This window comes from Rhinolophus sinicus, linkage group LG03 (genome assembly GCF_036562045.2).
Source record: "Rhinolophus sinicus isolate RSC01 linkage group LG03, ASM3656204v1, whole genome shotgun sequence".
Taxonomy (NCBI): Eukaryota; Metazoa; Chordata; class Mammalia; order Chiroptera; family Rhinolophidae; genus Rhinolophus; species Rhinolophus sinicus.
In genome coordinates, this window is record NC_133753.1 from 103416474 (window position 1) to 103434331 (window position 17858).

General features: G+C 38.1%; 1 protein-coding gene and 1 pseudogene across 2 annotated transcripts in view; one reads left to right on the forward strand and one right to left on the reverse strand.

The window, feature by feature from the left end:
* LOC109460015 (general transcription factor II-I repeat domain-containing protein 2) overlaps positions 1-17858 on the reverse strand; it is a 65579-nt gene that overhangs the window by 24837 nt on the left and 22884 nt on the right. Inside the window, exons 3-9 of one of the 2 annotated variants that reach the window (XM_019755013.2) lie at positions 17446-17584; positions 7812-7931; positions 6545-6728; positions 6355-6383; positions 4896-4950; positions 4323-4366; positions 48-125 (exon numbers count right to left, since the gene is read on the reverse strand). In XM_019755013.2, coding sequence (XP_019610572.2) covers positions 48-125; positions 4323-4366; positions 4896-4950; positions 6355-6383; positions 6545-6728; positions 7812-7931; positions 17446-17584 — 649 coding nt within the window. Of the gene's footprint in view, positions 1-47; positions 126-4322; positions 4367-4895; positions 4951-6354; positions 6384-6544; positions 6729-7811; positions 7996-17445; positions 17585-17858 lie in introns of those variants that run through there. The other variant, XM_074328446.1, reaches the window with a different exon arrangement.
* LOC109459971 (small ribosomal subunit protein eS24) lies at positions 10321-10794 on the forward strand (annotated as a pseudogene).

The following is a 17858-nucleotide window of genomic DNA, read 5'->3' on the forward strand; positions in this document are numbered from 1 at the left end:
ATCATGAGTAACTTTCGGAGGACGAAATGATTGTAAAATAACATTACCTTGCATGTTACACTGATAGTAGTTGGGATCCTCTGATTCTTTCTTAACTGACACAGCTGCTGCTTTCGCTGAAATGCCTTTGAATGCAATGGAAATTACAGAATGACGTGTTAGGCCACACCCACCAACAGAGAAATATGACCACCTGATAGAACTTCCACGTTTTGTTTTGATTAACACAGGAATATGTAACCAACAAAAAGACTTGTAGCTCACTCACTATGAACAAATGACTTATTCATATAAATATATAAATAATATAAAAATAAAACAATGTAAATTCAATATAAAAGGAAAGAAGGATGGATAGAAGGAAGAAGGAAGGAATGGAGGGAGAGAGGGAAGGAAGAAGGAAAAGAAGAGAAGGAGGAAGAGATCTAGGTCTCAGTTTGAGGAAATTTCCCCTTTCAAGATGGCTGAATATATATGCACTTACATGAAATACCGTAAAACATTCTTTTATCATAGGACCTGAATTGGCACATATAATCTTAACTTACCCACTACAATAAAATGCACTTCAAAACCTGGGGAAACTAACTACATTAATAAAACCAAAAGGCTTTATCAGGGAAGGGTGTGGTAGATTGCGAAAATTAGCCACAAATTTCTCCCATCCAGTATGTACGATGTGACTTTCCTACTCCTGTTCTCTAGAAGTGGATTCTACTTCTCCACCCTTTCAAGCTGGGCCTGGCCACATGACTTGCTTTGGCCAATAAGACGTTAGCTAATGGGATGCAAGCAGAGGCTTTAAAAATGCTTGTGTATCAGAACCTGCAGTTTTTGGAGCTGAGTGGCTAGGTGAATAAGCCTGCCTGGAGGATGTCAGGCCAGCAGGGGGGCCGGAGGGGGCACAGCTCCCCCAGCTAAGGCCTCAGACCCAGAGAGGAGCCAGCATAGACCAGACGTACTGCCCAGCCAACACAGAATTGTGAGAAAGACTAAATCATTGAAGCCACACTAAGTGAGGTGCTTTTTAATACACCAATAGATGACTGCTACTGAAGTAGACATATAATTTAACCATGAATGTTAATAACAGGAAAAGCAAAACTTATGGCACAGCTTGGATTTCACTGTTTAGCATCAATTTAAAAGTTCTGAGGGGTCTTCTGAAAATTAACAGTTGTTGGTATAAGGATAGTGAGGCTGGATATTTAAAGCGGGATTAGCAAAAAGGAAAAATTGTTAGAACAACTGAGGAACAGAATGGACACAGCTGATGGCCATATTAGTAAAATGGCAGGTGAAGCTGAGGAATTTGCTCAGAAATGGAATAAAAAGGTAATCTGATGCAAAGATTAAAGAAAAGTCAACAAATGGAGGTATACTTACTTATGCATAAAAAAAGAAAAAAGGTATTTATTTGTAAGTGATCTGAAAGAATTTCACCAATTGGTTAAGAGTTGTTGCCTTAATGTGGGGATGGGATTTGGGGTGGGAGGCTTCATAGGAGTGGAGTTTTGAGAGGAGAGTGAAAGGATGAAAAGGAATTTTCCTTATTATTACTTATGAGTCTGAATTTTTAAAAATCTAAGCATGTATAACGTGTAGTATTTTATAAAATATTAATTAAAGTACACTTTCTAAGTTGATTAGGCACAAAATACTCTACTAACAGAAACATTTGATAAACATGTGACAGCTGGGCTGTCAAAGAAAATTCTTTTTTAATCCAGACAGTTGAATTCAGATTTGACAGTGTAGAATGTTTGAAATGCTAATGAAACAGATTTACTCCGACCATTTCACAAAACAGAAAAGAGAAAGAGAAGGAGGGAGAAAGAGGGAGAGAAGAGGGGAAAGGGAGAGACAGAGAAAAAAGGAATTCAAAACCATTTAAAACACTTGTTTTATGTAACAAGTGCTAATACAAATATCCTAAGAAGTAAGGCTGATTAATGGCTGGCTCTCAGAGGCCTGCAGGCAGCTGGAAGCAATTCGTATTGCATCATGAAATCCACAGTAGAAAGTCATTTTCATAGGGAGAATATTTTTGTTTAAACAAAACCACATCTCCAAAGAGAGGCCTCAACAAAAGAGGCCTAAAGTGGTGGGAAACACTCATTGGGCCCAACAGCTGGTGAGGAAGGGGATGGGAGCCTTAGGTCTAAATTCATGAAAGGGTCCCTGGGGAGAGCTGACAGCCCCCTTCTCCCCAACATTTGTCTTCCCAGTTTCTAAGAGGAGAATGCAGGCAGAACACATTGGAGCTTTGAAAAACATCCAAGGCTAAGATCAAATGGGTGAGGGTTGGAGGCACGTCATGTGTGAGATGAAGACGCCACAGCTGAATTCTGTTCAGCTGAGAAACGTGGCTTCCTTCTTTTTGTTGACTTGTGTTGGTTTTACCTAGAATAACTCAAGTGGACAAGCACCATTATTTTTCAGACTGTCATTTAAGATAGAGCTACTACTAAGCACATATTTACATGTGGAAGGGAGGGACGCAAGCACCCACAGTTGTGGTGGGGGACCCTTGGGTATGACAGAGGAGGAGACTGGTCCACTCGTATCCCAGGGTCCCCCAAGCACTGGGGGAGGAGCTGCTGAGTATAAACCACACCTCGACAGCTTTATCACTCTGGTACTCTGTCTTTCATTTTACTCGAAGTAAATCTCTATTTTTCCTTTTTCTACATCTTTTCTCCTTAATATCGAATATTGTTTTTCTTTTGGATTATCTTAGATTTAATTTTAACTTTATATTTCAAACTGTTTATTTTGTGTTCTAGTTGCTTTTGTGAGCATTACTAAATTTTAATTTGAACCTTTTATAACCAGCTTGTGTTATTTTTGTCTTTTAGAGGTTTGAGTTTTAGTTTTATGTACTTGATTACTTTAGGTTTTCTAATCGTTCTGCTTTTAATGCTTTCAATATTTTTCCATCTCTTAATTAAATATTTGAGTTTTTAAAAAAATTCTATTTTTCACCTTTTAACATTTTCACTCTAATTAATGCTATTTTTCTTTTTTTAAGGAGAAGAGGCAGTGATGGGTATCAACTACTCTCATCCACTGAAGAGGGATTTTCCCCCCAATTTTCAAGTATTGTCATTGTAATGTATGCCTATTGTAGAGCATTTAGAAATGACGAAAGAATGCAAGAAAGCAGTAAAATAAGATATGTCCAAAAATGAAAACACTACTCTATTTGTAAATCAAGTCATAATTCCAAATGTATACTCAAGACTTCTTACTCATTTCGCAGTCAGGTTCTAATTTAAATATAATTAAAATGTATTTTATCCACAAATATATTTACTTAATATCTTCAAGTACCTAGTATTTACTAAATCAGAAGGCTCTTTTCGGGCCGGCCCAGTGGCTCAGGCGGTTAGAGCTCCATGCTTCTAACTCCAAACGCTGCTGGTTTGATTCCCTCATGGGCCAGTGGGCTCCCAACCACAAGGTTGCCAGTTTGATTCCTCGAGTCCCGCAAGGGATGGTGGGCTCTGCCCACTGCAACTAAGATTGAACATGGCACCTTGAGCTGAGCTGCCTCCCGGATGGCTCAGTTGGTTGGAACGCGTCCTCTCAACCACAATGTTGCTGGTTCGACTCCCGCAAGGGATGGTGGGCTGCGCCCCCTGCAACTAGTAACGGCAACTGGACCTGGAGCTGAGCTGCGCCCTCCACAACTAAGACGGAAAGGACAACAACTTGAAGCTGATGAAGCTGAATGGCACGCTCCACAACTAAGATTGAAAGGACAACAACTTTTTTTGGAAAAAAAAAAGTGCTGGAAGTACACACTGTTCCCCCAATAAAGTCCTGTTCTCCTTCCCCAATAAAAATCTTAAAAAAAAAGAAGGCTCTTTTCTAGATATTTGAGTAGAATAAGACTATTCTACAGATAAGGCCTCACTTGAGGTTAATTAATGCCCTAATCCCCATTTTTTGTTGTTTTTTATTCTTTTGTTGGATTTCCTGCATAGACAATCACGTCATCTTTAAACAAGCAGTTTTATTTCTTCCTTCCCTTTTCTTGTCTTATTGCATTAGCCAGGACTTCTACTATGAAGCTGAAATGGAGTGGTGACAGGATAAATTTTCCTCATTCCTGATCTTAGGGGGAAAGATTCTAGTTTCTCACCATTGAATATAATGTTAGTTGTATGTTTTTTTGTAGATCTTTTAAAAATCAAGTTGAGGAAGTCCCCCTCCATTCTTAATTTACTGACAGTTTCCCCTTTTTCTAATAAAGCAAAAGAAAGGAGTCAAATGATCACATGCTAAATACTTGATTCTAAAAGCATTGGTGTACATACCAGAATCTTCCATGGGTTCAGTTTTCACATGGATGGGACCACAACTGAAAGGAGAAGGGAACCCTGGTCAAGACAGGCAGGGTGAGAACCGACCATAGGCACTTGGACATGCAGAATTAAAATCCTCCGGTTGCCATGCCATCAAATCCCCTCTGCACACAACAAACTGAGAGCAAAACTGCCATGACTTCAACATTAACTTTCTTAACAATTTGTTACAAAATTAAGTGTCAACTGAATAAAGAATTTACAGTTGAATAAAGAATACACAGTTCATGCTTGGACATGTGGGGATTAGGGGTGCCTATCCACCATGCAGTTGAAAATCCGAATATAAATTAATTTGGCCCTCTACATAGGCACATTCCCTACCATGATACGAAAATACACTTGACCCTTGAACAACATGGGTTTAAACCACTTGGCTCCACTTATATGCGAAGTGGACCAGCGCAGTTCAAACCCATGTTGTTCAAGGGTCAACTGTATAACAAAAATAAGGAAGACTTTCCATAGTCTAAAAACCAACACTTTGGGGCTACATGTGGATTTTATTTTTTATTTATTCCTTACCTTTCACTTGGCGATGTCATGGATTTCTCAGCATCTGCTACCACCCCAGGCCCACCTGTACAAGAGTGAAAAGACACACACTAGCCCTTTTCTGCGTCTTGAAATATGACAATATTCAAAGGCATAAAAAGTGAAAGCATGCACAGAAAGAACAGAACTCCCAGCTCTAGATCATCATGGGATAGCAGTGGGAGGAGAGACCAACTCAAGCCAGGCCCCATGTGCTGGGGCCACCTGTGTGGCCAGAATGGGAGCTGAGGAGCAGATGGGATCGAGCATGGCTGTGGATCCCACTTTGCTGCTCACCAGCTGGGTGGCCTCCAGCAACTTACTAAAACCTCCCTGTACCTCAATTTCCTCATCTGAAAATGGTGGTTGTCAGAGGATTAATACATGCAAAGTGCTTAGAACAATGAGTGGCACATAAGTATCAGCTGCTATTATTATTATTCTATAATGAAATACAAGTCATCTGGCACAACAGTCACCTGCCATCCTTCACCTTCAAGTCCCTCCTTCAATGTGTGCTAGAGGATTCCAGGAGCTCACAATTGCTCCAGAAACAGACTTTGCTCCATGAGTACTCTGTGCTCAAAAGAACCAGTGTGTCGTCACCCCCTGTACCCCACGGTATGCCTTGTGAACTGTGTGTCCCCCACCCTACGCCCCCCTGGGCCATCTCTACCTATGCAGCTTCAGCACAACACACGCTTTAGACCTGATCTTTCATAAACAGCTGTGGCCCAAGATTTCCAATTACATTCAGAATAATAATCTGAGAAAATAAGAAGTGGACATAGGTGGATTTCTAAACGCTTCTGGTAAAAAATTTTTTTGTCCCTTCATTAGCATGAGTTCAGCAGATTATAAGGGGTGATGGGTTCCCAAACGTGGCCTCAAACATCCTTCTGCATAGCTTTCCATCTGACCACATAGAATGGGCTTCCTGGAAGAACCAGCCTACTGACACCTTGATCTTGAAGGCCAGCTTCTCCCTGAAGCCCTTCTGATCATACAATTCTAACCCCTTTCCAAGGACTCTTGGGCATTTCCTCCAGCCATTCTGAGAGCACAGCGGGTCACCCCTGATTCTCTGCTGGACAATCTCATTCCTTCTCCTAAATGGTGAGTTTCAGGAGCACGGGAACAGTCACACGTCCTAGACCCACTCCTGAAGGTAGGTCTGCTGCCATCTGTGGTCTGGATGCAGAAGCTCGCCAGCATGCAAGCTGGGAGGAGGGTGGTGTCTCAGTGTTGTAGGCAAGGTGTGTGTTTCCCTGAGCAGCATACCCTGCAAACGTCACGACCACCCACCCTGGAATGTCAGAGATTGCCTCCTCAGTGAGAAGTCAAAGACTAAACAAGCTTTAGAATGTGCTGAACTTGTATTTTAATTCAGAAAAGCAGAACTGGTTAAGCAGCCAAGGGCAGTCACCAAGTATAAGAAGCTGTCACTTACCTGGTTGATTCGCTGAACCTAGGAAAGGTCTGCAAGAAAACCAATACTATTACCCAACATGAACACACAAGAAAGACATTAAACATCTGAGTAAGCAACTTCTAAGTGTAACAGGACATAATTAACTAATTGAAATCAAGCTCTCAGTTTATCTTCAAATGAACTATTATGATGGGATAGAGCCTGTCACCTATTTATGATGAATGAAATCCCTTCTTTGTTCTCCAAAATCCATTTCAGAGTTGCAAGATCATAGTTCTCTGGGTGTTTAAAGGCAACTCCTTCTGGAAGCCCCTGCACTACCACAGCTGACTGGTCTCGCAGCATCTTCTCGTACGGAACAGGCAACATCACTGTTGTTCCTAAGGCTTTACCTAGAAGAAGAGGCAAGATGTCTTTAAATGGTATGAGCATAAAACCCTACCATTCAGTTTCTTTTAGTGTAATAAGCACTGGTGGTGTCATCTGGATTTGAAGATACATTAGAGACATAAGGTATCCTATTCATCTATATACCAAGTTCGTACAATTCCCAACCAAAGGGCCAAAACAAAAGATTTATATTTACTTTAAACCTTCACATAAGAAAGAAAAAAATAACTGGTCTTTTTGTCCATTCTCTTAGAGGTTGTGCAGTTCGGGGTACTCGCCCTGGCACACTCAGGGCTGCAGAGAGCACCCCATGATTACTCAGGCTGCTGCCAAAAGAGGAGAAGACCCCCACTCAAAGCTGCACTGTCCTTATGCCACACTACACAAGTCAGGCCAACTTGCCTGTGGAGAAGTATGAACTCACCATGGCCTCATGTCACATCTGGGGCTGTCAGTCTTTCTGCACTGGCTGGGCAGCCCTGAGGGGCTGGAGCCTCATTTCTCATTGAGAAATGTAGCCTGAGACCTGGAGCTCCCTTGTGCTGGGTCCCCAAAGTCAAATGCTCCCAGTGACCTGCAGGTCACATAAATGTGTGCGGCTGTCCAGGAATGATAAACAAGGCCCTAAGATGCTAAGGTATTTATATCACAATTACGTGTAACACCGGTATCGTTACCTGGTTATCTAGGTTTTTAAAACACTGTGTAGGTATTTTTTTAAAAAGCCCTGTCTTACTGCCTGTGGAAAGACATGGGTAGGTGGAGAGATCAATGAGGGTGAGGCTGGTGACCGAAACAGCAATGAACATCTTTAATAACTGTGTTGGTCAAGGAGTGGGGGCTCCCTAAAATGGGAGCAAAGATGGAAGTCAGATCAATCTGAAGGTTTTGATGGACCAGAAGAGACCAAGTTCTCTTCTGTAAGAAGACTGGACCTGGTACTTAAGAACTGGCTGTTCGCTTGATGAGAACGTGGAGTTTCAAATATTAGAAACCCTCTAAATAGTCACACCAAGAAGATTATCTAACAGTGTCCTAGCCTGTAGTGAACTATTCAGAGAATTAATGCTGTGAGTACACTTTACCATAACAAAAGCAGAAATAGTCATCGACTGCTTTTCTAAGTATTTCTGTTTCTCCGGAGTCGATCTGCATCCCGTTCACAGGACACGGGGGTTTCACCTCAGGCAGGCCTTCGGCGACGCCTGCAAATGAGTCATCAGCACAAAGTCAGTATCCAGGCATTTGTACCACACGCGTCCTTCATCTCTATACCAGAAAGGAAAAAGGAAAAGTAAAGTAATAAACATAAAGCAAGATCTTAGTTTATTTACATAAAAACAAAGAACAGGCTATTTAGGATGAACAGGATAATATAACACAGTGATCATCTCTAAAATGAATCTATTGATCAGTTCAACACACAAGGAAATATTAGTAGTTCAAAGGAAGTTATTTTTAAACACACATGTTATTTGCTATAGTCTAAAAGTAACAGTCATTGTATAGGAAGACCCTCACCACATTGTACAGGACCAGCCCTCCCCCATGGGCTCGCCATCAGCTGCTACTTCAAAAGTTTTGAAACTGATGGTTTTAATCAGGGCTAGTCAGGAGACAGAAACTTTATAGTTTTGTGTATACAGTTTTGCAATTCAATTCTAATGTACATTTATATTTTAGAACAAGTCAATTAGGCTAGAGGAAGAAAGCAGAAGAAAACCTATGTTTGTTTGGTCTTTCAAACAGTTTTGGCATATGGGGAAAGAGGTGAATAGAGTGGTAGAGAATTGACAGTTCTGCCTGCAGGGTGTACTCCAGGGGTTAGGAAACTACAGCCTGAAGGCCAACTCCTGCCCACTGCCTGTTTTTGTATGACTTGTGAACTAAGAATCGTTTTTCATATTTTGCAATGGCTAAAAAAGTTCAAAAGGAGAATATCACTTTATGACATGGGAAAATCATATGAAATTCAAATTTTAGTGTCTACAAATAAACTTTTATTGACCATGCTCATTTTCTTATATATTGCCTGGTTCTGCTTTTGAACTACAACAGTAAGTTGAGTGGCTGCAACAAAGAGTAATGACCCACGAAAACTAAAACGTTTACTATCTGTCCCATTACAGAAAGTTTGCCAATCCCTGGATTACAGTAAGTCCTCACTTAACATTGTCAATAGGTCCTGCGACTTTAAGCAAAATGACGTATAATGAAATGAATTTTTACCATAGGCTAATTGACATAAACAAGAGTTACCATAGTTTGCCGTGTATAATGTGCACCCATGTTTTGGGCCCAAACTTTCAGGGGAGAAACATGTTCCGTTTTTTTAATTCAAATTTTTATTTGTTTACATCTAGGTACTTGTTTTTTTGTATTAAAAAGGAACTCGAGCATTTATGTTTTTAACTTATTATGGTACAAGAAATTTTATGTAACAAATAATTACAAAACACAAGAACAGATATAAGGTGCAAGAAATTTTATGTACTGGTAACAAATTTATGATATTTACGCAGCATAGAAGGCCAAGAGCTCTTCGTTTTTACAAGTTTGTCATAAGTTCAACAAAACCGATTGTCATATTCCAGGGTATTATTTTGCATATTGTTATTGATTTCTAGAGTTACACTTTTAGCCATAAGCATAAATAAAAGAATTAAAAACATTTATATGGATACAGAACTAGTACTACCCATGTATAATGTGCATATTTTACCCTCACAAATTTGGGCAAAAAGTGTGCGCTCATTATACACGGCAAAATATGGTTAAGTTCCTACAGCATCTCATCAACTTTATAACAAAATAATGTTGAATAAAACAACGTTATTCGAGGACCTGCTGTACTCTATATTGTTTTAATACTAAGCAACTATTGCCCTAATATAAGTTGAGTCTAAATTTCTGTTGTTTTGAGGATTCAATTAGTGAATAAATGCTTATACCACAAGGGGATGGCTTCTAACTTCAGAGAGAAGGTAACTGTGTTTTTGATGCAATTCCACAGTAATTTTTCCTTAATTCCAAGGCAACTTCTAAAGAAATAAACATCACATGTTCAAGAATCACATCCACTATTCCAGTTCCACCAATGGAAGAGAAGTGGTGTGTATTTGCCAATAACAGTGAGAAACTCTGGACAAAATATTAAAATCAAGTATTTGAAGGCAGTGAAGTATAATATAACCAAAACCAGGCCGAAACTGGAAGGAATGCTACCTTTGAAAGAAGGGAAGCATACTACATACTGAGGAGACTCACGCTGAGTTGGCTCTTCCTCTATAGGGACACTTTAGTTCCTGTGGTTCTCAGGGAAATAGAGTTTAACCAAAATGCAGAAGTCTTTGTGGAAAACCTATGTCACATGTTGGGACTGCCACTGGGGTCAGAAATTGAGGGGGGAATCCTGGAAAGGCATGAGTCACAGGTGGGAGACCCAATGTCTTTATATAAACTTCCCCCAAATTCTTGACTGGCCTCACAACTGTGCAAGCACAGGGTGAGACTTTAAGGAAAAGCAGCATTTGGAAGCTAAAGGGCTGAGCAGAGCTTTTTTCCTCCCTGGCTACTTGAGGGAGGGCCACCATCATGAATGACTAAGTGACTATCCAGACCAGGAAGTTCATGACCAATAGACGACTTCAATGGGGACTAATGGTCATCGATGTCTTTCACCCTGGGGAGGCAACAGTACCTAAGACAGAAATTCAGGAATAACTGGCCAAAATGTACAAGACCACACCAGATGTCATTTTTGTATTTGGATTCAGAACCCATTTTGGTAGTGGCAAGACACCTGGCTTTGGCATGATTTATGATTCCTTGGATTACACAAAGAAAAGTGAACCCAAACACAGACTTGCAAGACACGACCTGTATGAGAAGAAAAAGGCCTCAAGAAAACAGTGGAAGGAATGCAAGAACAGAATGAAGAAAGTTAGGGGGGCTGCGATGGCCAATGTTGGTGCACAAAGAAAGAGTCAAGATTTGTCAGTGACTTTCTCTGTGGTGACTGAGCAGATTTTTCATGAGAGAATTAATAAACTAAGAACTTTTAAGTAAAAAAAAAAAGGAGCTGAGCAGAGATTTAAATGGCTGTGTGGTACTAGAAAGACAGAGATTAGAATTCAAGTCCCGCTAAGTCAGAGAAGCTGGTTAAACACCTAGTGAAACTACAGGCACAGCTTAGGAGTAAGGGCCACACTCCAAGACTAAGGGCAAAACCAAAATAGACTCGTCCACACAGGGTCTCCACAGGGTCAAGGTGACCTGCCAATAATTTAACAAAATGCAACATTATTTAGTAGGTTTATGTAACATACGAATATGCATAAAACCCAAGATAAAATAAAAAATTAGTAGAAATGTGAACAAGCAGGAAAATGTGACCCATGATGAAGAGAAAAAAAAAAATCTATAAAAGCAGGACCACAAATGACCCAGATATTGAAATTGTCATATAAGGACTTAAAACAACTGCTATAAACACATTAAAGAATTTATAGGGGAATTGAACAGAATGGGTGAATATATACAAGATCCCAATAGAGAAATGAAAATGCTAACAAAACACACACACACACACACACACACACACACACACACACACGGGGGGGTAGGGAGGAGAGAAAAGAAAATAGAGTTCTATAAATAAAAAATAATCAGAAATGATAATTTCACAAGATGAACTCAACAAGAGCACACTGTTGATGAAAGAATCAGTGTCCTTCAAGAAAGGTCACAGAAACTATCCAATCTGAACCTTGAATAGAAAAAAAGAATGGGAAAAATAAAAATAAAAAAGGAACCGAGCCTTAATGACCTGTGGGACAATATCAAATTTTCTTCTATATGTGTAAATGAGGAAGAAAACGGATCAGAATAAATATTTGAAGAGATAATGGCCAAAATGGCCAAAAGCACAAATAGACATATCCTGGCCAAACTGCTGAAAACCAAAGATTAAACAGAGCTAAGAGAAATGATACATTACCTTTAAAAGAACAAAAATAAGAATTCTAATCTGACTTTGTATCTGAAACAGTGGGAGCCAGAAGGCAGTGGAATAAAACTTTTAAAGGGTTGAAAGAAAAAACTGTCAAGTTAGAATTCCACAGCAAGTAAAAATATTCCTCAGAAACAAAAGCAGGAGGGCAACCAGATGGCTCAGGTGGTTAGAGCGCTAGCCCTGGTTCGATTCCCACAAAGGCCAGTGAGCTGCGTCCTCCACAACTAGATTGAAACAACAACTTGAGCTGAGGTGCCACTGAGCTCCCGGTGGATGGCCGGATGGCTCAGTTGGTTAGAGTGTTTCCCGAAAAACACACTGTTCCCCTTCCCCAATTAAAAAGAAAACTTTAAAAAAAGTATTTAAAAAAGAAAACAAAAGCAGGAGAGTGACATCGGCAATACGGCTAAGAAGCAACAGGCCTTCACTTCCAAACAGATACAGCAAATTAACAATATATAGGTCAGAACACCTCCAGGAGAAGTCCACCGACCAGTTGAGAAGCTACAGCATCTAAGCCACTGTAAAACTAAGAAGGGATTCCAGCGCAAGGGGAAGGAAAATACCTGGCATTTGGTGCACCTGTTTGTGCCTCTTGCTCTATGTGGCATAGTGCAGCGCTCCTGAGAGGAAACTCCCTAATGCTGGGGCTCCTCTCGATAGAAGCAAAAGAGTGGACTGTGCATCCAACATTCTGGCCTGTCTGGGGGCTGCTGGTTTCTGTCCTGCCTGACTCAGAGCACTGATGGAATTGGCACCAGAGTTTGGAAGCTGCTGAAAACAGAGGTGAGCAGCATATTAGAGCTGCAGTTCTGTGGGCAGAAACCAGAAGGAGAAAGAGATTCAAAAAGGTTTGAGAGGTTCTAGAACAGCCAGCCAGACTGATTAGTGAAGGTCTTCCCCTGTAGGAGCCGGTATACAAAGACTGGGAGGGGCGGTTGTTTTTTTTCAAATACAAAATTCCAGAAAAAAAATTACAAGGCATACAAAGAAAAAGGGAAACAAGGCCCAATCAAAGGAACAAAATAAAAATCCAGAAAGTAATCCTAAAAAAATGCACATCTACGAACTGCCTGATCAAGAATTTAAAACAACTGTCATAATGTCAGAGTGCAAAGATGCTCAATGAGCTGAAAGAGAATACAGATGAAATTAAATGATTCATGAACAAAATGAGAACATTGACAAAGGTATTAGGTTGGTGCAAAAGTAATTGTGGTTTTTACAATTATTTTTAACCTTTTAAACCACAATTATGTTTGCACCAACCTAATAGAAACTACAAATAAGAACCAAACAGAAAACCTGGTGCTGAAAAATACAATAACTGCACTGAAAAGTTCACTAGAGGTGTTCAACAGCCTACTTGATCAGGAAAAGAAAAAATGAACAAACTCTAAAACAAGTCATTTGAAATCATCGAGTAGGAGGGGCAAAAACAAAAAAGAATGAAACACAGTGAAGAGAGCCTAAAGGTCTTATGGGACACTGCTATTTCTAAAAATCAGTTTTTTATATAAGTGGAATTTTATTTCATTACAGAATAAAAAGTTAATTTATTTTTTCTCATCAAGCCATATATAGCACAACAGCCATTTTGTTTTGTGTGTATATTTTATGATTCTTCTCTCAATATCAGTAATAATTTTAAATGCATCATTAAAACAATAATCAAAGTAATTACCTTAAGAATGCAGTTTGTGATAGTGAGAGACAATCCTGAAATGAGCGTGGTTGCCATTTAATTACACACTCCCAGTTCTGTATAAAGTGCCCTGCTATGGTCAAATGAAATCATAAATTTCTTTCAAATAAAATCCATGGACAGTACATTTAATATATTTTCTACGTAATTAGCTATGTTTCTCTCGCTCTCTCCTTTCTAATTTAAAAAAAAATTTCAAATACAGTTGACATTAAATATTATTTTAGTTTCAGGTTATAGATAGCATAGTGGTTAGACATTTATATAATTTATGCAGTGATCCTTCAATTAGTCTCACACTATACATACCCACCTGACACTATACATAGTTGTTGCAACATTATTGACTATATTCTCTATACTGTACTTTACATCCCCATGACTATTTTGTAATTACCAATTTGTACTTCTTACTCCCTTCACCTTTATCATCCAGCTCCCAAAGTCCCCTCCCCTTTCACAACCATCAGTTTGTTCTCTGTATCTGACTCAGTTTTTATTTTATTTATTTTGTTCTTTAGATTCCACTTGTAAGTGAGATCATATGGATTTTGTCTTTCTCAGTCTGACTTACTTCACTTAGGATAATATTCTCTAGGTCCATCCATGTGGTCACAAATAGTAAGATTTCATTCTTTTTAATGGCCAAGTAATATTCCATTGTATACATGTACCACCTCTTCCTTATCCAATTGTCTACTGGTGGGCACTTGGGTTGCTTTCATATCTTGGCTACTGTGAATAGTGCTGCAGTGAACATAGGGGTGCATATCTTTTTGAATTAGTGTTTTGGATTTCTTCGGATAAATACCCAGAAGTGGAATTGCTAGATCATAAGGTAGTTCTATTTTTAATTTTTTGAGGAAACTCCAAATTGTTTTGCATAGTGGCTACTCTAATTTGCAATCCTACCAAGACCGCGTCTTCTCCAACACTTGTTTGTTGATTTATTGATGATAGACATGTGTGAGGTGATGCCTCGTTGTGGTTTTAATTTGCATTTCTCTGATGACTACTGATGTTGAGCATTTTTTCATATGTCTATTGGCCCTCTGTCCTCTGGAGAAACGTCTATTCAGATCCTCTGCCCATTTTTAAAATTGTTGGATTGTTTTGTTTTGTTTTTTTTGGTGTTGAGTTGTACAAGTTCTTTATAAATTTTGGATATTAATCCTTTGTTAGATGTATCATTGGCGAATATCTACTTCCATTCAGTAGGCTGTCAACAATGTGAATATACTTAACACTACTGAACTGTACACATAAACATGGTTAAAATGGTAAATTTTATATTATTTTTCTAAACACACACACACACACACACACACACACACACACACACACACACACACATACGAAGGCAAGGTAAAGACATTTTCTAATAGGCAACATCTGAGAAAATCTGTTACCATTAGACCTACACTAAAAGAAATGCTAATGAAAGTTTTTCAAGCTAAAGGGAAATAACCCCAGATGGAAATCTAGATTTACAAAAAGGAAAAAAGAGTATTGGAAATGGTACAAATGTAGATAACTATAAAAGATTATTTTTTAAAAGTTTGGAAAGTGATTGCTTAAAGTAAACATAATAAGATACTGTAGAATATATAACATATTAGGGTTAGAGGGAAGTAAACAGAATTATACAGTTTAAGATTCTGACATTGTATGTATAGTAGTAAAATATTAATTTTAGATTCACTATTAGGATGGCATATTGTAATCCCAAGAACAACCGATAAAAAATAAAACCAGGAGCTAAAAAGTCAATAGAGAAAAAACATAATATAAAAATGTTCTCAATTTAAAACAGTGCAGGAAATTAGGCACAAAGATCATATGAGACAATAGGTAAGAAACAGCAAGATAACAGCCTTAAATTAAACCATATAAATAATTATGTTTAATGCAAATTGATGAAACAATCCAAGTAAGAGATTTTCAGACTGCTTTTTTTAAAAAAGATCTAACTGCATATGTTTACAAGAGACACAGAAGGCTGAAAGTAAATGAGGGGAAAAAGATATACCATGTGCAAATATTACTCGTAAGAAAGTTGATGTGGCTATGTTTATTTTTAGCCACTATATATTAATGCATATGCATATAGCCACTCTCTCTCTCTCTCCACACACACACACACACACACACACACACACACACACATATGTATATGTATATCATATAAATACAAAACAAAGTAGACTTCAAGATCAGGTTTATAAATGGAAACAAAGAGGAACATTTCATGAGGAACAGAAGGGTCAATTCACCAGGAAAACATTTCTTATCTTCAACATATATGAAGCAGAATATACTAACAAAAAGGAGGAACAGACAAATACACAATCTAGTTGGAGATTTTAACACTCTTTTGTTAGTAATTGATAAAATAAGTAGGTAAAATCAAGACAAATTGAATAACATTATTTAACAACCTGACCTACCTGGTCTATTAATTGTCGAATACAAAATTCTCTTCAAGTGCATATGGAATAGTCACCAAAATAAATGGTGTGCTAAACCATAAATTGGATCTTGATAAATTCAAAAAGATTAAAATCTGGGAGGGAGGTGGTAGATGAGGGTAAAAGGGATCAAATATAGGGTGATAGAAGGAGAACTGACTCTGGGTGGTGAACACACAATGGGATATATAGACGATGTATTACAGACTTGTACACCTGAAATCTATGTAACTTTACTAACAATTGTCACCCCAATAAACTTTAATTAAAAAAAAAGATTAAAATCATATTGAGTATATATCTGGACCACAATGGGAGTTAATTAGAAATCAATAACCAAGCAATCCCCAAATATTAATAGGTTATGTATGCAACATTCTCCTAAGTAACCATGGTCAAAAAGAAATTGCTAGGGAAATTAGAAAATATTTTGAAATAAATAATAATAAAAACACAACATATGAAAGTCTTTGGAACAAAGTCAATTAGGTTTTTAGAAGTCAATCTGAATCAATCTCTCATATATATATATATATATATATCTACACATACACACACACTTTATATATATATATACATTATATATATACGTAATATATATACACACTATATATGTATATATGTGTATATACACACGTATATATACGTGTATATAAAATCTTAGGTAGGTAGATATACACTTATTTTGCAGTAAAATTATATAGAGGATGCCAAAAAAAGTATACACATTTTAAGAAAGAAAAATACTGTATCAAAATTGTAATACTCAATATATACTGATAACAAAAGATGAATACAAGTCATGTGTATACATTTTTTTGGCACCCCGGTATAGATGTATCTGCTCTGCCCATCCTTGGAGACATCTATATATCTATACAGCTGTATTTATATCTATATCTATCCTCTGATTAAATTTTCCTATTTGTTTTTTTCCCTATCTTGATTCTAGGAAATGCCAAATTGCTAACTCAGTACATGGTAGATGACCTGCAGTGACAGAGACAAACATTATATAAGGTGTAGGTTTTGACACCATAGAGTGTCCCTCACATATGGCCAGGTATGCTCACTAAGGTTCCCACGCACTCACAATACATCGGCATATTGAAGGCTCTGAAAGTCCCACAGTAAAAAAAGGGAAAAAGGAGTATAATGTTTATTAACCAAAAATAATACTCAACAAGCCCTGAAGGCATTTTTTTCCCTTTCCTTTGGGAAGGAGTAAAATAAAAGTTTTTTTTTTTTTTTTAAATGTGGGTTTATTTTAGGTTTCAAAGACAATTTACTCTATGTGCTTCAAACTTACTCTATAAAACCAGACCCTGTTGAGGACACAGTACAAAATAAATCAGCCATATTTCTTGGACTCACCAGTATTAAGTAAATATTCACCGGTGTGACAAGTCAAAGATGTGTCAGAACCATTTTTAGAATAACGCTTATGTATCGCAGAAGAAAACATTACATAAGACTTGCCTGCAAATATCTTAAGATTTATTAATACAAAGGATACAATTATTAACACCTACAGTATTTTGCGAAATCCTTCTGCAAATCCGTCCTGGCATTGACAAAAGCACGTCCTCTCTCAGTTCCGACGACAAACACGTCTGTTTCATACACTGCGATGCAGGCCACTTCCGCCTTGGACTTGGCCAGTTCTTTACACTGAAATAGAAACAAAGAATAAAGTGGTATATACAATGGCAGATCCAGAGTTTGTGGGGCCCGAAAGGTCTGCTTTAAGAAAAGAATATAAAGTTAGGTACACATTGAGTATTTATTTAGAATGAGAAAAACCACCAAAAAAACCCCACAAAAATTTGTCAAGCAAATACCATAAACATCATAAAACCCAGAGAAAAACATTTTTATTAACCACCTGTGATATATAATAAGAAATATACATTTGGTGTTTGTCCACTGTTCCTGGCACAGAGCT